Source organism: Rana temporaria, chromosome 3, assembly GCF_905171775.1.
Source record: "Rana temporaria chromosome 3, aRanTem1.1, whole genome shotgun sequence".
Taxonomy (NCBI): Eukaryota; Metazoa; Chordata; class Amphibia; order Anura; family Ranidae; genus Rana; species Rana temporaria.
Window position 1 is genome coordinate 86,777,959 of NC_053491.1, and position 25,237 is coordinate 86,803,195.

The 25,237-nt window shown below is 43.1% G+C and overlaps 1 protein-coding gene across 1 annotated transcript in view; it reads left to right on the forward strand.

Annotated features, from left to right (window-relative positions):
• Positions 1-25,237, forward strand: part of LOC120931428 (Golgi membrane protein 1-like) — a 57,916-nt gene that overhangs the window by 22,362 nt on the left and 10,317 nt on the right. The window contains exons 3-5 of the mRNA XM_040342855.1: positions 2,636-2,815; positions 6,335-6,389; positions 17,137-17,239. Of these exons, the coding sequence (XP_040198789.1) occupies positions 2,636-2,815; positions 6,335-6,389; positions 17,137-17,239 (338 nt within the window). The remainder of the gene's footprint in view (positions 1-2,635; positions 2,816-6,334; positions 6,390-17,136; positions 17,240-25,237) is intronic.

A 25,237-nucleotide genomic window follows, 5' to 3' on the forward strand; every position in this document is an offset into this window, starting at 1 on the left:
TGTGTTGCAATAGTTTTGTGTGTGTGTGTGTGTGTGTGTGTGTGTGTGTGTTGAGTATATATATATATATATATATATATATATATATATATATATATATAATTATTTTTCCCACGAAAGTAGAATTACCCTTTAAGCTTGGGATGTCAAACTCAATTCCATTGTGGACCACATCCGCAGTATGGTTGTCCTCAAAGGGCAGGTTGTATCGGCCCTTCGAATTCAGAGTTCAGGAGTACCCTATGTACAGAGTACAAAGTTCAGGACTGCGCTATGTACTGGGTGCAGAGTTCAGGGGTGCGCTATGTACAAAGTGCAGGGTTCAGGAGTGAGATACATGCACAGGTCATAAGTACGCTGCAGAGTGTAGGAGTACACTATGTACAGAGTGCAGAGTTCAGGGGTGCACTGTGTATGGAGTGCAGAGTTTAGAGATGCGCTATGCACAGTGCACAACCCCAACACTTCTTCACAGCCCTACTCTCTCCTACCTGGCTCGGCTCGAGTTCCTCCCTGTGTAGGCAGCTCTGCCTCACCTTACAGGGAGATCGTTCTCCTCTCTTTCTGGAGATCTGTCCCCAGTGTGCCCAGCTGTGAGTGAGTGCAGGGATTTGTCACATCTAGGAGTCACTGAGACCCGTCCCTTGTAAACACATGTAGCACCGGCCCCCTTGGGGACTGCTTGGAACTACCTGCTCATCTGCTTCACCATGACCCTGTGAACATTCCAACCCATCTGACACTTTGGGTTCAGACATCATTGCAACACCTTTAAGTAATAAGACAAAACTCAATAAGTTTATATTCTTTTAACGTTTACTGGAATACTTCAGTGAAGTTATGGTTGTACAAAGGAGGTAATTGTTCAATTGAACTTGGGATAACAGCACAAACTCGGTTGAGTGACTCATCAGGAAAATGCCAGTTGACAACCACAGATTATTATATACACATATGTACATTAGAGTACCACTTGAACATAATTTGTAAGGTTAAGTATCAATTCTAACTGTACTTCTAAAAAGAGAAACCAAGGCCGGCCTAACATTTAATCCTGATGGGAGATGAAACTAAACATGGATGGTGTGAGGGCCCTTTAAGTAGCAATCACGGAATGTCCCAGTTGCAGATTTGAAGGTCTTCACCGGCAGTTGAAGCTCATTAATTGTATCCAATAAGGTGTAGTAACAGAGTGGTAGTATATCTGCTCATGACTGTAGCTAAAGATGCTTATGTACGGTGTTCAAATAAAGGTGCAGTGAAGTATTCCCAAAGTAAAGCTGTCTGTGCACAGTGTCCCAGTGAAACAACAAAGGAAAGGTTTGCAAATATGGGCAGTGGCCCTCTCACTAACGACCAGACTGATTTGATATCTTCCAGCTAGCGAATTCCAGATTGATGTCCTGGCTGCGGACTTTTTGTGACTATCACCTATTGCAGAGCACAAAGCGCGGGTTGCTGCACTGTAGGAGGTTGTGCTGGTCAGATGACCGATAAACAGCAGGCAACGCTGGACCCTTTCTCGGCCAGGTCGGATGACTGTGGACCACGTGCTAGGCCGCAGCCTCACTTTCCCTGCACGGAGAGATCCTTCACACACGAGGCCCAAGAGGAAGAGAGGGTGGGCCGATCTCTGGTCTCCTTTATAGTTATTCCCAGCAATCTCTCTGGTGGTAGCAAAGATCTCTGGGATATGTAGTTCAAAAGAAATAGGGGAAGGGGAAGACATAAAGGCACTCACATTTGCCAACATCCGAAATATTGATTCAAGAGAAAAGTACTACACAAGGTAGTGACAGGGCAGACTTTTTCAGGCAATCACAGGGACATAGGGTTTTTAGAAAAATATAAATTTAATTACAAAAATACATACAATAAATTTCAATAAAATATGATGAAAAAGTACAAAAAATACATTCACAAGCAATATTTTCTTTCGTCTCGCCTACGCGTTTCGCCTAGCGGCTTCTTCAGGACGAGTTTGAGAGAGAGTTTGACAATAGAGTATTGCTAATTTCATAGATCAATTGAATTGATAGCCATCCACGTGCATCGAGGACCAATTGAAGTCACAGATGTACAGGTGATATAATAATTTGTGGAAAAGCCCACTAGAAGGAGAGAAGAAGATCTCCTATAATTAGCAGCAAGCCGTAATGTATCCAAATACATAAATAAATACGGGTTCTGACAAAAAACAAGAACCAAAGCAGACCGGGACCAATAAGGCAGGGAGCAGGTGGAAGGAGCCTGGAGGGAAATTAGATCCGTACACAAGGCAGCCACACTGCAATGTCTATTAACGGACAAGCCAAAAAATTGGAGGCCTCGATAAAGAAAAATCCTTGTGTGTCCCGGTGGGGTAGCCTGTGCTGCACACCGTGTACGGATCTAATTTCCCTCCAGGCTCCTTCCACCTGCTCCCTGCCTTATTGGTCCCGGTATTAGGACTAGGTACTGTGAACTTGTGAAGTGCAAATTTAATCCGTCCATGGCAGCCAGGACTTGTGAGTGCATTTTAATTTTTTTATTATCTCAGTAAAATTACTACACAGTATTTCTATGTTTTGGAACACTTTTTTTTTTTTTTTTTTTTTTTTTTATTATTACGGTACTTTTATTTTCTCTTTTTCAGACAGACTTGGCCATTGTGGAAAGACAAGCACACCATTCTGTATCGGAGAAATCAATTATTCACCATAGGGCAGCCCAATTAGAGTTGAAACTAGAAGGTGTCATCCAAGAAAAGAAGAGGTTAGAAGGTATTCATGAATTTCAATCGCAGCAGCAAAATTCTAATTTTGAAAGGGAAAAGGTAAATATTTGGGGGACCACAGTCTTGTTAGCCATTTGATTGAGATCAGCTTTAAATAAATCTGTCATAATGGGTTCCATGGCTATTGCTTCTGAAAATGCTTGTTAAAAATAAGTTATGATAAATGTATAATTTGTAGGCATTGGGGGTAATTTACTAAAGGCAAATCCACTTTGCACTAATAGGTAGATTCAGGTACAATGACCTAACTTTCCGGCGGCGTAGCTTAAGGAATTTAAGCTACGCCGCCGAAAGTTAGCGAGGCAAGTACATGATTCTCAATATACTTGCCTGCTAATATACCCCGGTGTAGCTTAAAGCGGGCGGGCGGCGGATTCAAATGTCTTGGAGGGGGGCCTGTTGTATGGTAATGAGGCTTGACCTCACGTTTTTGAAGTTTTTTTGGTACTGCGCATGCGCCGGGCGCCTACATTTCCCAGTGTGCATTGCGGTTACGTACGCCGCACGGGCCTATTGATTTAGACGTGGATGTAAACTACATAAATCCCGATTCGCGGACGACTTACGCAAACGACGTTAAAAATTCGAACCTTGAGGCGGGAACGGCGGCCATACTTTAACATTGTTATTCCACCTAATAGGTGGAATAACTTTAGGCCACCTAAGGCCTTACGGAAACGGCGTAAATCGACTGCGGCGGCCGGGCGTACATTCGTGAATCGGCGTACAAACTCATTTACATATTCTATGCCGACCGCAATGGAAGCGCCATCTAGCGGCCAATCCGAAAAATTGCAATCTAAGAAAGGACGGCGCAAGCTGTCGTATCTTAGATATGTTTAAGCGTATCTGTGTTTGAGCATACGCTTAAACATACGTCGGCGTAGATTCTGAGTTAGGCCGGCTTATCTACTGATAAGTCAGCCTAACTCTTACTGAATCTACTTATAAAAGTGCAAAGTACACTTGAAATTGCACTGAAAGTGCACTTGGAAGTGCAGTCCCTGTAGATCCGATGGGGACACACAAGGAAAATAAAAAACAGCATTTTAGCTTGCACATGATTGGATGATAAAATCAGCAGAGCTTCCCCTCATTTCAGATCTACCCCTCAGATTTACAGCAACTGCATTTCCAAGTGCACTTTGCATTGGATTTGCCTTTTGTAAATAACTCCCATTGTGTCTTTTTTGATTAGTCAGTTTTCATTCTTCACTTTCTATATCCTATTAGGGGTCTGTGGGAGGAGATCATTTTGTGTTCATGTTGTGCTGTAGGACCAAAGGCACTGAATTCAAGCAAAGTTGTTTATACCTACCTTGTTGTATTCCTGTAAAATTACAGTAGTCTGTAAAAAAAAGAAAAAAAAGAATTGTAGATAAACATTAAACTGTATGTAAAACCAAATGTCTAAAATGTTAACATTGCAGCTTTCCCAGTCCTTGGATATGGTGGTTGTCCTGGCTTTCTTTTTTCACATCTTTTTCTCTTTAGTGTAACCTGGTAATTCTACCATTAGGGATGCGCCGAAACCAAGCATTTGCATGAGTATCGGTACTCGCTCAAATACTCCCGATACTCAAACCTGATACTTTGCATCAATACAAAAGTTATAGGCGCAAATCGCACTGTAAAGAATCGCATGCGATTGGAACAGGAAGGTGGTGTGATTCCTGTCCGAATTGCATGCAATTTCCCTCACCGCTCCTGTGTGTGTGTATAGAAAGGGATTAAAGCGCCATCTAGTGGGCAGTTTAAAAAATGTTAGAACTCACAGTACATAGAGCCTGCATGCACAGGCCGCTGGAGGTGTTCACAGGGCTGGAGGAGAGCTGGTCCGCCTCCAAGCTGACATAATTTCTGCCCTATACCCACAAGGTCCCGGAACTTTTCCTCCAATCATGTGAGCACCTCCAGCGGCCTCAATCTGCTACAATCGATGGACCGGGACACCTACAGTATGTAGATTACATGTGGCCAGATGTATTGTGAGTTCTAACATTTTTTAAACTGCCCACTAGATGAGGCTTTTCCCTTTTTATACACACACGAGCAGTGAGGAAAATCGCATTTGATTCGGAGAAGAATTGCACTGCATTCCTGTTCAAATCACATGCGACTCTTTGCGCCAATTCTTTTTGTATTGATGCAAATATCGGTAGTCGATATCAGTGAGTACTTGACTAAAAGTATCGGTACTCGGATTCACTGATTAAAATACTGGTATGGTTGCAACCCTAGTGACAATCATACTGAGGAATGTGGTCACCCTAGGATAGGGAATGTGGTACTACTACAATGCTACAACCACACCTCCCTCTCTTCTCTATAATAAAGTGAGATGTTTTGCAAGGTACAGTGTTAATTGAGTACAGTTCTGAGGCAGTGAGCAAGATTTCTAGCAGGATTAGAAGCTGTTTTTTTATATTTTTGCACTTATCAAACAGATATAATTAAAGCCTTTCAATAATATATTTAACAGACCAAGAGGGAGGAAATTGGAGAATTTTATGCTTATAATTTACATGCACTTTAAATATTAAAAGGGAGTTCCAGGCATTTTTAATGTTTATTAAAAGTCATCAGCTACAAAAAGTGTAGCTGCTGACTTTTAATAAACATGCACTCACCTGCTCCACGGTCCAGCGACGCGCCGGCCGGAGCTCCGCTTCTCTCCCCCTCTCCGGCCGGCATCCTCATTGTTACTGTGGGCACCCAGCCATGACAGCTTTCAGCTTCATGTCCGGGCACTCACTGCGCATGCGCGACGTTGCTATGCTATCCAATTGGACAGGCGATCGCCTGGGACCTGTCACGTGTCCCAGGCGATCGCCTACAGGGAGGGTCCGCCAAAAGGCGATATGACGTATCGCCTTAGCGGCCCCTGGGGGGAAGGAGGAAGTGGGACAGGATGTCCCACTCCTCCTGAAGCTCCCCCCAAACAAAATTACATGCCAAATGTGGCATGTAAGGGGGCAAGGAGTGGATTAAGCGGCACTTTTGGGTGGAACTCCGCTTTAATTGTCAAAAAATACAGTAAAACCTTGGCTTGAGTGTAACTTGGTTTGAGAGCGTTTTGCAAGACAAGCTAAATGTTTTAAAAATGTTTGCCCTGATATACAAGCGATGTCTTGATATAAGAGTAGCGTCATGTCACAACTGAGCAATATGGTTATATTTAATGAAGGTACAACATTTAGCAACTTATTGCTACACTTAGAGGTGCCTCTCTCCTTTTTTTTTACCCTGTAAAAAAAAGCTTTGATATACAAGCATGTTTCTGGAACAAATTATGCATGCAAACCAAGGTTTTACTGTATTACTCAATATTCAGGCCACTAGCCACTATCCATATAACAATTAAAACATTGACACCTGCTGGTTGTAAGAAAACTGCACTCTAAAATATTTGTAACATTTTATTTTTCATAATGCATGTTCAATTCATTGTTATAGCCTTTTAAATTAAAAGCAGGAATCAGTGAGTACTACTATTTTGAATGGTAAAAATAATTCTATGAAAGAATATTAGTTTAATACATGTATGTATTCTTGTAGCAAGACCTTCTAAAGACGATATCCTTAAAAGAGGAGAAGATGGCAGAACTAAAAGGTAAGGAAAAAATAATTATATATAAAATCTATATATAATATTTTTTTTTTTTTTTTTTTTATTTCATGTATACTTAAGAGCTTTATTTAATTAAAAAGGTGTGTATTCTAATGTGCCAATGTCAACAGTCGAAAGAAACCAAATTAAGTGTTGTCACCTGCCACAAGTTGTGGATTGTCCACTTGCCACATCATCTGCCACAGGTTACGGATTGTCCACTTGCCACAAGTTGCAGATTGTCACTTGCCACGTCACCTGCCACACATTGTGAATTGTCCACTTGCCACGTCACTTGCCACAAGTTGCGGTTTGTTCACTTGCCACGTCACCTGCCACACATTGCGGATTGTCCACTTGCCACGTCACCTGCCACACATTGCGGATTGTCCACTTGCCATGTCACCTGCCACACATTGCGGATTGTCCACTTGCCACGTCACCTGCCACACATTGCGGATTGTCCACTTGCCACGTCACGTGCCACACATTGCGGATTGTCCACTTGCCACGTCACCTGCCACACATTGCAGATTGTCACTTTCCTGCTTAGGTGGAGAATGGGGATTGTCACTTCCTGTGTCCCGTAGTCCACCCATCAAGCCTCCCAGCTTCCTGTCTCTCACTCGCCCACCAAGCCGCGTAGTTGCATCCACTGGCACAGTCAGTGTGAGTGCCAACCGCACGAGCAGCTCAGCGGCTCATCCACCGCGCTGCCCACACAGTCACTTGCACGCCGGCTCGTCTGCCGGCACACTCGCTGTGACACACCGCCCTGTTTCCCCCCCCCCTGCAGCCGCGGCCAGCCACATCATCAAGGTTGGCTCTGAGACTGAGTCCGACGTGACTCACTGACCGTGACATCACTCGTTGATAGACGCCACGCGGCCCAGGAAGGGAAGAGGCTCCACCCACCTCCTCCTCCGCTCCTGGTATCATTGACGAGTCTCTCTCTCTCTGCGGTGGCACCGCTGATCGGGTGATGTGAGAGAGAGAGACGCGGCAGCCAGCCGCAGGCACAGCAAAAAAAGCCTGAAAAAAAACAGAACAAGCAAGTGTGACATGATTGTCTCGGGGGGGGGGGGCTTCATTTCCCTGTTGCCCCCCCCCCCTGGATCCGCCACTGACTTCAATGATATTCAATGGGCTGAAGTAGGATCAATGTCAGACCAAAGTAGTACAGGGAGCATTTTTAAAGTCGGACCGACTTGTGTCGGATCAGTTAAGACGGCTCCCATAGGGAAACATTGATTTTTCACACATCATGCGACATGAGCTCCCAATGTCGGAGCGTTTGTCGGATAAGTGTGAACCCGGCCTGAGGCAATGCGATTTCAGCAATTCAGGCTGAATTTGCATCACACAGACATCACATGTGTTTTTATACAGCAATGCGGTGCAAATCGCATGCCATGTCTGTGATCGCACAAGTGTGAACCCAGCCTTGGACTCGGGTGACAGTTCTGATTGACTGATAATGCAGTTATATGGAGATATTACACCAGATATTACTGAGTAACCTGTCTTACATTTTATTTTTTATTTTTGCTTCAGTCATGTTTATATACTGTAAAGTTTAAACCGTAACTCCACTTTTGCTGAGAAAAATACATTCCTCTCTGGGTGATCTATGTACATTACAAGGATTATAACAAACTTTGTTGCGTATTCCTGCAGATTGAAAGGGAAAGGTAATTTTTAATAACATTAAATTAAAATATGACGTGTCGTAATTTTATATGCTATATTATTTTTTCTTTTATTTGCTATTTTATTTCCACACGAAAGTGGAGTTACCCTTTAAAACAGAAGGGTACACAAAGTAAAAACGGATTATTATTATATAGGATTTATATAGCACCAACAGTTTGCACAGCGCTTGTTTAATATCTATGTAAGATTTCATTTCTCATGGGGAAAAAAAATACAGAAAAAAACAGGATGCACAAGCAAGATTAATTAAAATGTTGACACACATCTGTTGTGAATTTCTTCTGATCCGCAGTAAAACAGAAGCCCTTTAGTGTATGCAGTGACAAATGGCCTGGTTTGGGGCACATTTATAAATTGCTGCCAAGCTTGTGCTTGAATAATTCAAACTATTTGAATTATAGGGCCATGTGTATGCTAGATGATCATTATGTCCCGGATGAGCTTCCTAAATTTAAAGGTAGATTGTTTACCAGTTCTTATTACACTGGACACTAGCCAATGCTGTGCTCTGTTATATGCTTTCTGTTTAGCCTGAAGGCTGAATTAAAATATATATATGTGTATGGCCAGCTTAAAGTGTTATTAACCACTTAAGCCCCGGACCTTTAGGCAGCTAAATGCCCAGGCCAGGTTTTGCGATTCGGCACTGCGTCGCTTTAACGGACAATTGCGCGGTTGTGCGACGTGGCTCCCAAACAAAATTGGTGTCCTTTTTTCCCCACAAATAGAGCTTTCTTTTGGTGGTATTTGATCACCTCTGCGGTTTTTATTTTTTGCGCTATAAACAAAAATGGAGCGACAATTTTGAAAAAAATTCAATATTTTTTACTTTTTGCTATAATAAATATCCCCCAAAAACATATATACATTTTTTTTCCTCAGTTTAGGCCGATATGTATTCTTCTACCTATTTTTGGTAAAAAAAATCGCAATAAGCGTTTATCGATTGGCTTGCGCAAAGTTTATAGCATTTACAAAATAGGGGATAGTTTTATTGCATTTTTATGATTTTTTTTTTTTTTTACTACTATTGGCGGCGATCAGCGATTTTTTTTTTTTTTTTTTTTTTTTCGTGACTGCGACATTATGGCGGACACTTCTGACAATTTTGACAAATTTTTGGGACCATTGTCATTTTTCACAGCAAAAAAATCATTTAAATTGCATTGTTTATTGTGAAAATGACAGTTGCAGTTTGGGAGTTAACCACAGGGGGTGCTGTATGAGTTAGGGTTCACCTAGTGTGTGTTTACAACTGTAGGGGGGTGTGGCTGTAGGACTGACGTCATCGATCGAGTCTCCCTTATAAAAAGGATCACTCGATTGATACGCCGCCACAGTGAAGCACGGGGAAGCCGTGTTTTCATACGGCTCTCCCCATTCTTCAGCTCCGGGGAGCGATCGCGACGGAGCGGCTATAAACGAATAGCCGCGCCGTCGTCCCGGATCGCTCCCCGAGGGAATCCGCCCGCTGCATGCAGCGGAGGGGGTCCCGATCGGACCCCCCACCCGCTAGAAGGCAGGGACGTATATATACGTCCTTCTGCCTGTACGTGCCATTCTGTGGACGTAAATAGTCGTGCGGCGGGCGTTAAGGGGTTAAACACACACACAATTTAATTTACATTGTCCCCTCTATTCCTGTATATCAGGGGTCGTCAAACTTTTTAAACAAAGGGCCAGTCTACTGTCCTTCAGACCTTAGGAGGGTCGAATTGTGGCCAGTGGGGGTAGAAAATGTCCCGAGCCCCGCATCAGTGAGAATAAATATGGTCCCAGGGTTGGTGGTCAGTATAAGGAGAAGTGCATCATCATTGTTATTAGTAGGAGGAATAGTATCCCATCATTGGTATCAGTGGAAGCCATAGTGCCCCTCAGTTTGGAGACCCCTGCTGTATATGGATGATGGCACTGTAATTATTTTAACTAAAAACATCTAAGTATCTTTTTCCTAATCGATATGCAGCTGTCGCACGACCCAGATCTTTTCCAGCCTGTCCCCAGGGAAACATAAGCAGGAGGAGCTTCTTTTTAGTCCTCTGGTGCTGGTCACATATTCAAGAAAAATCAGCCTTAGGAATACAGAGTAAAAATAAATAATATCAATAAACTGTTTTAAGTTGGTATACAAATATATATTTGAAAATAAATATATATTTGAAAATAAATCTATGATTTTGTGGAAATAATGTGATGCGGGCGGATTGCTGCCAGTCACAGTCTGTGTCTCGTCCCTCTAGCCTGTGTCTTTGAATAAGAAGAAGGTGAAGCCTCCACTAATCTACATGTAATATCCCGTCCCCATTGTGTTTGGCTAGTTAGTGGGAATGGAGGAGGAGGGAGGGCATGGGCTGTCTTTTTTATCACTGTGTATATGTCCACATGTGTCACTGTGTCACTCTATAGCAGTGTTTCTCAATTCCAGTCCTCAGGCCCCCCCCCAACAGGTCAGGTTTTCAGGATTTCCATTATTTTGCACAGGTGATTTGATCAGTTTCACTGCCTTAGTAATCACCACAGCCTTTTCATCTGAGGGAAATCCTGAAAACCTGACCTGTTGGGGGGGCCTGAGGACTGGAATTGAGAAACACTGCTCTATAGTCACATTGGCTGCTCAGAAGTGATGGGGAGGAAATGCCATTGGCTCCCGCTGCTGTCAATCACAGCCAGTGAGCCAATCTGGAGATGTGGGGGTGGGGCCGAGCTGTGGCTTTGTATGTGAATGGACATGGGAGCGTGCCTGCTAGAGTACCCAGCAGGAGGGAGGAGCCAGGAGCGCCAGTGTAAGGAAGAAGATCCGGACTGCTCTGTGCAAAATCACTGCACAGAGCAGGTAAGTATAACATGTTTGTTATGTAAAAAAAAAAGACTTTAATATCGCTTTATGACTGTCTACTATCTATCTATCGCCACTACAGTGACATGGCAGTGTGGCTCCTGAAGCTCTTTACTCCTGGGACACTATTACTACAGTCCATTCACATGAATGTTATGGCTGTCTGCTGTAGAAGGAGCAGAAAAACTGGTGGGGTCAGTATTTTCTTGACCTCCTCTGGAACAAGAAGCAGGCTTATATCAACATCTGTAGGTTAAAAAAAGAAGTTGGCAAGAAATATAGAAAAAATATTTACAGTGTGTGGAAAATCAAAGCTAAATTGTGGTGCTTTTGTGAGATAATACCATCATTTTATTGAAATAGTTAAGAAAATAATAAGCATATTATTAAAAAGTATGGGGACATTGTAGAGGAAGAAACAAAAAAACTAAACTAAAAACGAAAAATTTTCATATTTAACCCAGAGCCAGCTAAATCGTTTGAGTCCAATTAACATTTCTGGGTGTGTAAATACATGTTCTCCCCACTGCACACAATGGTTCTCCTTGATGGCTAGCATTTGCTATTGTAGCGGTCTCCCCGACTTCCAAGGGCCTGGCGGTGACCCCTAGAGTCAGGGAGAACTGACATTCCTCCTCAGGGTGCGAGTTACTAGGCATAGTGGGTATAGTGCAAGGTGAAAAAATTGGGATCTTCCAGTTTAACTCACAGTAACCCACTGTAGATCCTTAAGCTCAGCTTGCCGTCTCTCTCACACTAGACTTCTTGGACTCTCATCCACCCGCTGGATTCCTGAGCTTCACCCACAACTAACTGCTGTACTTTATCTTCAAGCTTTACTTACAGCTACCCACCGTACTCCTTCAAGCTTTACTCGCAGCCACCCGCTGCATTCCCGTATAAGTCTCTACTGAAGCTTTCCCACTTACTTCACTGTACCCGGCCAGTGAAGCGTCTGCTCTGGTACTCCTTCAGAATTTCACCCCTTCCAAACTTGCCTCCGGTAACAGGAGTGTTCGTCCCTTTTGTGGCAACTGCTTCTCCTTTACCTCTGGCAAGGGTCAGGGTCCCCTCAGGCCGAGCCTCCTAACACATGTGGTTCCGCCCCAGGCTTCGGGCTTAACCTTAGCTGCTCCTCCTTTGCGGAACCCTGAACTGCTGGAACAGCCATAAGTGGACCTAGTAGCCAACATGCCTCCTGGATAGGCCTCAGGCTTCGGGGCTAGCAACCAGGAGCTTCTCAACACACACACCCAGGCCGCAGCCCCGGGCGGGAAGAACCCAGATTACCTGACTCCTCTCAAATAGCCTATCCCAGCATACAAAGTGGTCAAAGAAACTCCTGCTGATTGGATGAGACAACCTAGTTACCCATTATCTGATGCCATTCTAGCGCCAAAAGCAACGGTGCCACCTATTTATAGAAGAGACCCCAAATTTAGACTTGGGACAGGAATCCGTGGCTAAACCTACCAATTATTCAGGCTAGTTACCACCTAGCACAACTAGATTTATTAGCAGCCCTGTTTAGGACCAGGGTGCTACACTAAAGTCACATATGAGGTGGTGGGATGAACCAAAGTATGTGGCACGGGAGCGAATAATCTCGCACCTGAAAGTGAGAAATACCTGCCGAGGAGCAGCAACAGTGTGGCATTTAAGCATAAAGGCCACTGGAAAGGTGACTATATAGCTGCTTCTTATTTTGGATGTACTTTTTTTTTACTTTCGATCCTATAGTGAAAGGGACAATTTAATGTGTAGTTATCCTTCATAACAAAATTTTCCACCTGTAACATATTTTCCGGTAATTGCGGTCGTGGCTTTGTGGCCTTCTGCAGGCCTAAGCTTCCTTCTGTGATCTGGCGCCATCTTGTGGTGGCCCGTTGGCATGACAAGTAAACCAGCAATTCTAATGGAGCTTCCACAGTGTTTTCACTGCCATCTCATTCCCTCAAATTAGAACCCCCAAACATTATATATATTTTTTATTCTAACACCCTAGAGAATATAATGGCGGTTGTTGCAATACTTTCTGTCACACCGTATATGCACAGCGGCCTTACAAGCGCACTTTTTTGGGAAAAAATACACTTTTTTAAATTAAATAAGACAACAGTAAAGTTAGCCCAATTTTTTTTTTGTATTGTGAAAGATAATGTTACACCAAGTAAATTGATACCCAATATGTCAGGCTTCAAAATTGCGTCTGCGCGTGGAATGGCGACAAACTTTTACCCTTTAAAATCTCCATAGGCGACATTTAAAAGATTCTACAGGTTGCATTTTTTGAGTTACAGAGGAGGTCTCGGGCTAGAATTATTGCTCTCGCTCTTCCAATCGCGGCTATACCTCACATGTGTGGTTTGAATACCGTTTACATATGCGGGCGCTACTCACATATTCATTCGCTTCTGCGCGCAAGCTCGGCGGGACGGGCGCATTTTCCGGCTCCTAACTTTTTTAGCTGGCTCCTAGATTCCAAGCAAATTTGTCAAACCCTGCAATATGACATGTATTTAGTCAATTGTATAGTCAGCCATATTGTCCCCAGTAATCCTAAAAACTATTAATTTGAGTTCATCTTGCCTGCATTGTCACTTTTGTGGCATATGGATATTGTCAGTAATTAGAGGATAGCAAAGAGTATCAAATTATTAAAAACTTTAAAAATGCCATTAGCAGTTTATAATGGTCGTACAAGTCAAGTAAATCATGGCTATAGTTCCATTGTAAGAAGTAAATCATCTAAACGGCAAAGGTTGTTTTCATGATGGGTGACGCTTGTTTCTATTCTAGTAACTATATTTATGCTTGAGTGCAAATTATGTCTATTAAATTAACGGGTATGATCGACCCATCTCTATATTTACACAGCTGCTTTAGTTGTGCTTTTAGCCCATAAATAGACAATATCAGTGTTTATAATTTAACTCTTAATGACCTGCTAGGAAATCCAGCCTGCATCCACTTCCAGTGTACTGCTGACCGCACAGCCTTGCCTTGCTGCAAATCCAACTTACAGTAAAAAAAAACATGAGTCCATTCAGCATCTCTACATTGCTTAAAGGGTTGTAAAGGTAAAAGTTTTTTCACTTTAATGCATTCTATTAATGCAATACCGGCCCCCCCCAGCCCCCCGTTTATACTTACCTGACCCCTCGAAAGTCCCATGCTCGCCCCCGACATCCTCTTCGCCTTTGAGCCTGGCTGTTGATTGGCTACAGTGGATGGATTGAAAGCAGCGCAGCCATTGGCTGGCGCTGCTGTCGATTACATCCAATGACGCGGCGCGTCGGGGGGCGGGGCTGAGTGATAGTCGGTGGCAAGCACTCAACACCATGCGGGGGGGAGCCGAGACAGCCGCGGAGGGACCCCAGAAGGCCACTCTGTGCAAAATGAGCTGCACAGTGGAGGCAAGTATAACATTTTTGTTATTTAAAAAAAAAAAAACAATTATCGTTAGTGATCCTTTAATCATAAGAGTTATGATAATGACTAAACACTTTGGTACAAAACGCTTCAGTCCATTCTTGGACTGCTTGGTCTTTGGAAGTGTTGTGTTTTATACTTGATTTTCTGCATGTTGTATAAATTAACTTGAGAAGAGAAAATTACCTGTGCTGCTCAAAGCAATCAAAAAGAGTTTTAATTTTCAAATTTTACAAAATCCAACTAAGGCTGTTTCCGAAACGCATCAGGTGTTTTGCTTGTCACTCCATGCTACCAACCATTAAAATCGCTATATGGACTACATAGTTGCCAGCTCAATCCTTTTACTTGTTTACACTAAAAAATCCAACCTAAAATCTGGTTGGCTTACTCTAGGGCATAGGTGTCAAACACAAGGCCCGCGGGCAAAATCTGGCCCTCCAGGCCATTTCATGTGGCCCTTGCACCTCTCCTGCAGCTGCAGGAGAGCTCCAACCCTCCTCTGGTCCTACTCCAGACCCTTACTTTCTGCTTTCAAGAAATGCATCCAGCTTCTTCCCAGCAGCAGCATAAGGAAAGGGGATGGGAGACTGGGGGACTCAACTTCTGATGGTGGGGTGGCTCTTGACATCTAATGTAAAGGGGATGTGCTGGACATCTAATCTTACAGATACAACCGGCCCTTTTGAGGGAAATCATAATGCTGATGCGGCCTACGATTAAATTGAGTTTGACACCCCTGCTCCTATGCAAAATGTCAATTTGAACTGGGATTCAGTGGTCAGCCCCTACAGCGTACATTTGTTAGGTTTTGTGTAACTAGCTACCTAAATGATAACCTGAATAACTACTTATATACACTGCTCAAAACAATTAAAGGAACACTTTTGAATCAGAACTCCTGGGATATTGATCTGGTCAGTTAAGTTGCAGAGGGGTAGGGGTGTATACAGAGGGGGTTGTTGTTAATCAGTTTTGGCTGCTTTGCTGTTAATTGAAATTAACAACAGGTGCACTAGATGGGCAACAATGAGATGGCCTCCAAAACAGGAATGGTTTTTCAGGTGGTGGTGTCTGACATTTTTGTTTCCCTACACATTTTTTCTGAATGTTTTTCACTAGTTTTGCCTTTGACTAGGGTCAGTGTCACTACTGGTAGCACGAGGCAATACTTGGACCATATAAAAGGTTACACAGGCAGTCCAACTCCTCCAGGATGGCACATCAATACGTGTCATTGCCAGCAGGTTTGCCGTGTCTCCTAGCACAGTCTCAAGAGCATGGAGGAGATTCCAGGAGACAGGCAGTTACTCTAGGAGAGCTGGACAGAGCCGTTGAAGGTCCTTAACCCATCAGCAGGACCGGTATCTGCTCCTTTGTGCATGGAGGAACAGGATGAGCACTGCCAGAGCCCTTCAAATTGACCTCCAGCAGGCCACTGGTGTGAATGTCTCTGACCAAACAATCAGAAACAGACTTCATGGGGGTGGCCTGAGGGCCCGACGTTCTCTAGTGTGCTCTGTGTTCACTCCCGGACACTGTGGAGCTCGATTGGCATTTTCCATTTAACACCAGAATTGTCAGGTCCGCCACTGGTGCCCCATGCTTTTCACAGATGAGAGCAGGTTCACCCTGAGCATATGTGACAGACGTGAAAGGGTCTGGAGAAGCCGCGTAGAACTTTATGCTGCCTGTAACATTGTTCAGCATGATTGGTTTGGTGGTGGGTCAGTGATGGTCTAGGGAGGCATATTTATGACTGCCATTAGGTATCTGGATGAAATCCTTGGACCCATTGTCAGACCCTACGCTGGTGTAGTGGGTCCTGGGTTTCTCCTGGTGCACGACATTGCCCGGCCTCATGTGGCGAAAGCATGCAGCCAGTTCCTGGAGAATGAAGAAATTGATATCATTGAATGGCCACCACGCTCACCTGACCTAAATCCAAAAGAACACCTCTGGGACATTATGTTTCAGCCCATCCTGTGCCGCCAGGTTGCACCTCAGTCTGTTCAGGAGCTCAGTGATGCTCTGGTCCAGATCTGGGAGAAAATACCCCAGGACACCATTTGTTCACTTTGATTTTCGCGGTGTCTATGAATTCAGCCCTCTGAAAGGTTCTCATTAGAAATGTAATACTAATAAGCTTAAAGGGGTTGTAAAGGTTCCGCTATTATTTAGAAACAAAAAACAAACATATCATACTTGCCTCCACTGTGCAGTTCATTTTGTGTGGCCCCGATCATCCTCTTCTGGGATCCCACGGCGGCTCCTCCCCGCAAGAGCTAACCCCCTCTGGGAAGCTGTCTCCCGAGGGGGTTACCTTGCGGGTGCTCTTCCGTGTCATACAATCGCCAATTGTATGACTCGGCCCCGCCCCCCCCCCCGGGGCCGCTTTATTGGATTTGATTGTCAGCAGCGGGAGCCAATGGCTGCGCTGCTATCAATCATCCAATGAAGAGCCGACAAGACCTGGGGGAAAGCCCACGGAAATTTGGGGCTCGGTAAAGTAAAATTGTGTTATCGGGGGGGGGGTGACTGCAAGGTGTTTTTTCACCTTAATGCAGGTATAAGGTGAACAAGAAGGTTGAAGGTTTACAACCCCTTTAATTTAGGAAGCTGAAACACAAATGAGATTTGAAACTCGCACAAGGCTAAAATAAAGATCCTTATCCTTGCGCTAAAGTTTTGTAAATTGCATTTCATTCTTTGGTTACTAAAATTGTGTTCTCTTTTTTTTTTTTTTTTTTTTTTTTTTTATGACTACAGATAAATATGAAAGCCTGAAATTACGTTTTGACAATCTTCACTCAGTAATGGAACAAGTTGAAAAAAATCAGTCAAGACTTCTGGAAAAATTTGCCACCCAGTCGTAAGTTTAAACTGACCTCCTAAAATTGCCGCTGGAGATGAAGTTACAATCGAACAATAGAACTGCATTTGATACAAATGATTTTCACTGTTTAAAATTGTAGTCATCAGTTATTATCTTTGAAAGTTCAATTTTTTTCCCCTTACAGGACAACTCAACTTAAATTGTCCTTTTAATTCCTTCCCACCCACCATCTTTATTTAAGCATTAGTAAACCGCCACTAAAATTAAAATAAAGTGGGTCTCCCTTTAAAAGTGTTACTAAAACCCACAACAGTAAAATCAGTCTGTATATGCAATAAAGCATGCTTGTTATACTCACTGTGCAATCTAAGGGTTTAATTCTCTGCATTGTGTAAAAAGGCTGTTTGATGCTATCTTCTCTGATCCTCCCCTTCTTTTACTGTCCTCAATCCATCTGCTGATAGAACAGAGCATTGGGAGCACTCTGCACATGCTCAGTTTGGTGTGTATTGCTAGATTTTTTTATTTTTTTTGGAGAGGTGCATGTGGTCAGCACTTGGCCAATCGGCACTGTCCAGACAGAGGGTCACGTATCCTGTTGCCTCATAGGAGAATGAAAACTCCTACAAGCTTTAACCAGACACTGATAGAAGTCACAAGACTGCCATATACTGCTGATGAGAAAAGGTATTTAGCAGTTGCCATCTTCACCCAGTCTTATTTCCAGGTTCGCAGGCTTTGGCTGTATAAATGGTCGGGGCCATGGCGACTTCACTCCTGCCCATGCATGTGGGAGCCCGCAGCTCTGGCACAGAGCTCTGAAGGAACGGCATGGGGATGCCATCCCTTCAGAGCACATGTACCGGTGACATCACTGGCAGCATCCCTTGTAAATATCTCCTAAACAGTGCAAGTTTAGGAAATATTCACTGTGCCTATAGGTAAGCCTTATTATATATAGGCTTACCTGCAGGTACAAGTTCAAAGGTGGAGTTTACCTTCACTTTAACCACTTCAGTTCTGGAGGATTTGGCTGCCCAATGACCAGGCCAATTTTTGCGATTCGGCACTGCGTCGATTTAACTGACAATTGCGAAGTCGTGCGACGTTGCACTCAAACAAAATTGGCGTCCTTTTTTTCCCACAAATAGACCTTTTTTTGGTGGTATTTGATCACCTCTGCGTTTTTTTTTTTTGTTTGTTTTTTTTGTGCTATAAACAAAAAAAGAGTGACACTTTTGAAAAAAAAGCAATATTTTTTTACTTTTTGCTATAATAAATATCCCCCCAAAATATATAAAAAAATTAATTTCTTTCTCAGTTTAGGCCGATATGTATTCTTCTACATATTTTTGGTAAAAAAAAAAAAAAAAAATCGCAATAAGCGTATATTGATTTGTTTGTGCAAAATTTATAGCGTCTACAAAATGGATAGATTTATGGCATTTTTAATAATATTATATTTTTTTTACTAGTAATGGCGGTGATCTGCAATTTTTTATCGTGACTGCGACATTATGGCAGACACGTTTGACGCTATTTTGGGACCATTGTCTTATTATACAGCGATCAGTGCTATAAAAATGCACTGTTTACTGTGTAAATGACATTGGCAGGGAAGGGGTTAACCACTAGGGGGCGAGGAAGGGGTTGAGTGTGTCCTAGTGAGTGATTCTAACTGTGGGGGGCTGGGCTACAAGTGACACGACAGTGATCCCTGCTCCTGATGACAGGGCAGAACAGGGAAATGTCTTGTTTACACAGGCATCTCCCTGTTCTGGAGCTCCGTGACATGATTGCGGGACACCGGCGGACATTGAGTTTGCGGGTCCCGCCTGCATGGTCACGGAGCTCGTGGCAAAGGGCATGGTGGCAAATTCATTGCAACGTACAGGTACGTTGCTTTGCGCAGCCGTGCCATTCTGCCAACGTATATTTACAGGAGGCGGTCGGCAAGCGGTTAAGAACAGAACAAAAGATTACAGCGTACACATACAAAAATTACATTCAAATCCTGCAAGGCTATTTAAAACACCTGAACATATTAAAAAATATGGGGAATTGGTCACACCATATGGCCATTTAGTGCTTAAGCCCACTACTGTGTCAAAGTACCTCATTATCACTGGGTCCTACACTAATCATAGAATGAAAGATCCCACTCTCAACCATTGGAGAAATCCACTCCTCTTTATGGGAGAACTGAAGGACGACTCTATAAGGTGTGTATGGTGTGACCAAAACCCCATGTATTTGAATATGTTCAGGTGGCCTTGCAGGATTTAAAAGTGATTCTTGTATGTGCGCGCTGTAATCTTTTGTTCTGTTTGTATGGTCTTAGGTCTCGTACACACGACCGAGTTTCTCGGCAAAAACCAGCAAGAAACTTGCTGGGAGATATTTTTTTTGCCGAGGAAACCAGTCGTGTGTACATTTTCGTAGAGGAAACTGTCGAGAAACTCGTACACACGACCGAGGAAATCGACGGGCGAAACACATCGTTTTGCTCGTCGAGTTCCTTGTGAAGCCGGCGAGAAACTCGACAAGCCAATTTTCTCCATTCCCATCAAGGAAATAGAGAACTTGCTCTCTTTTTGGCTCGTCGAGTTTCTCAACAGTTTCCTTGACGAAAATGTACACACGACCGGTTTCCTCTGCAAAAAAATATCTCCCAGCAAGTTTCTTGCTGGTTTTTGCCGAGAAACTCGGTCATGTGTACGAGGCCTTATAGTAGCACCATTTTTAATGTAATGTATTTTTAGGGTGTGCCCCCCAAGTATTTGTTTACCTTCACTTTAAAAAAAACTCCTCAAAACAATGCTGCAAGTTCACAAAACTGACAAAAAAAAAGTGTTTTTTCTGACACGTCACCACAATGCACAACAATGTTGGGGTGCCATTGTTTACAAACAAGCCGGCATGAGCTGGTTGAAGTGTCAATTTGTCTCTTAACCAATTCAGCCCCTACCATTTTGCTGGTCAAAGACCAGGCCACTTTTTGCGATTCAGCACTGCCGCTTTAACTGACAATTGTGCAGTCGTGCGAGGTGGCTCCCAAACAAAATGCAATATCTTTTACTTTTTGCTATAATAAATATCCCCCAAAAATATTTTGGAGTCACGGAGATTGCGGCCCACAATGTCGCTTCTTAAAAGGGACGTATATATACGTCCTTGTGCCTGCCCGTGCCATTCTGCCGACGTATATCTGCGTGCGGCGGTCGGCATGTGGTTAAAGTTGTTGTATACCTTTTGATTGCCACTTTTACGTATAGGTAAGCCTAGAATAAGGCTTGCCTATAAGTAATGGAAATATCTCCCAAACGTGTGCCGTTTAGGAGATATGATGGCTCCCACGCGCTTAATATTTGAATATTAATATTTAAGAACATTCCTTTGATTTTTGTATTAGTTAGTTGACATTTGTTTTCAACTATAATGATGAGAAAATTTGAAGACGCAGTATAGAATTTTTAATTTTTTTTCTAAAAAAAAAAAAAAAATTCTAACAGTGAATGCTGTTTTTGTTCAGGAAAGTATATTCCTCCAAAATCAAATGTTAAAAGCAAGCATTTTTTTTTTAAAGTAAATTATAATGACATTCATCAAGTCATCGAATGTACTGATAGAATTTTGTACTGAATTTTGAATTGTACTGAAGAATTTTCATACATAATCTACTAGTGTGTGTGTGGCCAGCTTTAGAGAGAGACACTTTAATGGAAGCCGTTGGCAAACTCAAGCTATTAAAAGGAAACACACACACAATAAAATGGAATATGTGTAAAAAGTTTACAAAAATATATTATAGGTAGGTGAAGTGGCAAATATTTTTTTCCCCACCGGTATCCGTTTGTAGCTTACGATAAAAAAGTTTGATCAGGGAATCTATTCTAATAATGTACCAAATTATTGTAGCTGGTCAACCCCCTAATGTTTAACTTATAGGGTATACACCTAATTCTGTGGGGCCTAAACCCTTGTGACCCAGGGGTGTATGTACAAGGGTCGCCATTGTGACCTGGCTTCGTGCTCCAGGTGGCCCCCCTGTACGCCTGGATAGGAGGGCAGTGGGGGGCGACGGCATGTAGAGGAGCCAATCCCTCCATGCAGCTGCTTAACCTTCCTCTCCCTCCCGCAGACATTCAGCGGCTGCAGGAGGGAAACAGAGGGCATGGGCTCGTCCATGTGTTGCTTGTGCCGCCTCTCTCTGCCCCGGGGCTCTTGTGTCATTACCAGCCATACCCCCCCCCCCCCCCCCCCCGCAGTGCTGTCTGGTTTCCTCCTCCCGCCAGCTGCTGCGGGGGATACTGTCAGGATGGAGAGCGGGGAAGGAGCTGATAAATGTGTAATTTACCGGCCCCTTTCTTGTTTTATTGAACAGAGTTGGTGATCAGTAGAAATAATTTTTTTTTATTCATTCGTAGTTGGGGTATGCTTCAATTTTATAAATGAATGGAAAGCTCTGTACAGCGATATTCCTGTTCATACATTCTGTGCAGCTGAGGTTGCAGAGAAAGAGACTGATAGATCGGTCCTCAGTCCATTTCTGTCTGTTTAGTCCCCTATTTCACCAAAGCCTCCCCAACGGGGTCTTAAAAAATATGTAAAAAATAAATAAAATTTAAAAATTATAAAAAAAAATAAGACTACTGACCAGTGTCAGAACTACCAGGGTTGCACTTGCGACTAGGCTCTGGTGCTCCGCCTTTGTGGGGGGACCCCAAGATGGCAGGAAGGTGGCCACTGCAGGACCATAATAAAGGGTCCAACAATGGGAGTAGAGGGCCCCGGGATCAGTGGGAAAGGCCCCTGTCGGGGGCCAGGGTGACCCTTCATGATTTCTTGCACCAGGGGCCTCAAGGTTCTAGTTGCACCTCTGTTGTGACGCATGACAATTGGTATCGGATCCCATTCCCTCCCCACTTACCCCTACTCTTTCCACTCTCCCCTTACACTTTGGCTTTTTCTTCCTCGCTTCCATCTTTTCCTCCCTTCTTTCTACTAAAACAGTGTAAAAGTTTGAGAATTCATTGGTATTACTACGTTTTGTTTAGAAACGCTCGATTCATCTGCTTTGGCTATTGCACCAGCTTGGTATAATGGACATTATGACATTGTTATGTTTGAGATGAATCTTGTCTCTATTTTCAGACTCCTGGTAACGCAATGAGTCTTTGTACCTGTTGTCTCTCTGCATTTAATTAAAATTTTTAGTAAACGGATAATAAACAAAAAAATTATGTACCAAATAAAATAAATATATATTCTTTTTAAAGTGCAATTTTTTTTTTTTGGTAGGGAATTAAGTTAACCTATGTATAAGGACACTCAACGATTTTACTTAAAGCGGGGGTTCACCCTATAAACAAAAAAAAAAAACATTTTTTTTTCTTCTAGCATAAAATTAGGCATAGTAGTGCGAGCTACAGTATGCCTGTCTTGGTTTTTTTTAGCCCGGTACTCACAGTGCAATCGTACATTGAAGATACCGACTCCCCGCAGGGAATGGGTGTTCCTATCCAGACGGAGTATGATTGACGGCCGGCTCTGGCACGTCACGCTTCTCCGGAAATAGCCGAAATAGGCTTGGCTCTTCACGGCGCCTGCGCATAGTCTGTGCGCAGGCACCGTATAGCGCCGTGAAGAGCCGAGACCTACTCCGGCTGTCTTCGGGGAGCGTGACGTGCCAGAGCCGGCCGTCAATCATCCTCCGTCTGGATAGGAATGCCCATTCCCCGCGGGGAGTCGGAATCTTCAATGTACGATTGCACTGTGAGTACCGGGCTAAAAAAATCAAGACAGGCATACTGTAGCTCGCGCTACTATGCCTAATTTTATGCTAAAATGTTGCTATGGAGGTTGAACCACTGCTTTAAGCATTGATAACATCCAGTTACCAAAGATAAGCAAATAGTATTAAGCCCCCCCCACCAGCTATATTTCACCCCCAACATAGACTAAGTCAGCTCCTCTTCATTCTGCATGTGCGCACAGCAGTCTCAGTTATTTCTATTGGCAGTTGTAATCATGGCAGCCAGGGTTGCCAACCTCCCGCAGCATTTTTTTACTGACAAAACATGGAAAATTTACTGGCGGAGCACATTTTTTACTGACAACCTGAGACATTACATAATTCCTATTGAAAACTAACACAGTGAATATTTGAACAGTACAGTATAAACATGATATGGAAAACACTGACAATACCTATAACAAAGTAATTTGATTTACACTTAAAAAGTCAACAGAGCATAAAATTATCAGCCCCTGATATTTACAGTACTGGCAGCTATAAAAAAAATCACAGATTTTTACAAACTTTCAGTAAATTTACTGTCGGTTGACAACCCTTATGGCAGCCTCTAGCATTCAGTCAAGATAACAGCTCTTCCCATAGCAAGGAATAAGCCTAAAGCTTCGTACACACGGCGGGTTTTTCCGGCGGGAAAACTGCTAGGAGAGCTTTTGGCCGGGAATCCTGGCCGTGTGTATGCTCCTCGCAGTTTTTCCGACTGGAAAACTGGCCAAAAACTGCCAACCAGATTTTTTTTTTGCCGGGAAAATGTCTTTATTTTTCACTTTTTCATTTATACAGGAAACCAAATCTCTTTAACATACAAAAAAAAGAGTCGATAGATCACCCTCGTACAAACTAAATATATCATCCTGTTCTTCATTCATATTACAAATAATAAATTGATACATTCAGTTTCTACCCTTCAGACCAACTCCCTCCCCCCAGGGTAATATCTCCTCAGGGCCAGGGGGGGCTAGTGCGGCTCCTAATCTGGATCACAGTAATCATCCAGATGGTTGTGAGAAGGGAAGCAAAATATATATTTTTTATATAATAATAATAATAATAATAATAACAGAACTACTAAAAGTACTGCTTCCTCCTCTACTCCCCACCTCACAAATCTTCTCCTATTATTAAGCCTGGCGGGGGCGCAACCCCATAGCTCTTCCTACTCAGCTTCTGTCCCAAAGTATTCCATCTACTCCTTCCTATTTGCAGTCCACTTTCGCTCTCCTTCCCTTTAACCCCCCCCCCCCAAACAAGCAAAAAAAAAAGGGAACCCCCCCAAACATCTCCTCCTCTCTCCCGAGGTAATGGAATCATTCCATAGTGACCACATTTTTAAATAGATTAGATTTCTCTCTTTTTCCTACTTGTCCATACTAGGTCTTCCATCCTGTTCACTTCCTCCACTTTTTGATACCACATGCTCAAAGTAGGAGGTTGTCTCTGTTTCCATTTAAGTGGTATACATGCTTTAGCGGCATTCACTAATTGACACAGAATGGAATTCCTGTATGTATCCCCCGGACTCTCCGACAGATGCAAAAGAAAAAATGCTGGATCCTCTGGTATTTCTGCTTCACTAAATCTTTGAATAGTCTCTCGGACCTCCTTCAAAAATCCCCTAATTCTAGAGCAGGACCAGAAAATATGTAGCATACTACCCTGTTCTGTCTGGCATCTCCAGCATTCCCCTGTCACCTTTGGGAAAAATCGATGGAGTCTTTTCAGGGTTCTGTACCACCGTGAGATGATTTTGTAATTTGTTTCATGCATTTTTGTACATGTTGCTGTCTTAAATATTGCATGTATCATTTAAATTTTTTGAGATTCCCGAAAAATCCTCCCCAGATCTAATTCCCATCTATGAAAAAAGGGCAACTGAAAATTCTCCAATGGTTTAGTCAATAACCCATACATTCTAGATACTGCATGCGTTATTGTTTCTCAAATGGTGTTCGACTTCGGTCCAACCTACTTGGTGCCCCTACCGTACTTAAGAAATGTCTTATTTGTGCTGTTTGCCAAAAATCTAGTTGAAAAGGGCCATTCTTCTGCATCAGCTCCTGCATTGTTGGCCAATTACCTGAGACCATAAAATGTGAGGCCTGAAACAGTCCTCGTTCCATTAATAAAGCAAAGGGTGCGTTTTGTATACCCGGTATAAATTGGGGATTACCTAATATAGGCATCAATGGTGAATTACATGTCGATATTTTATCCCCAGA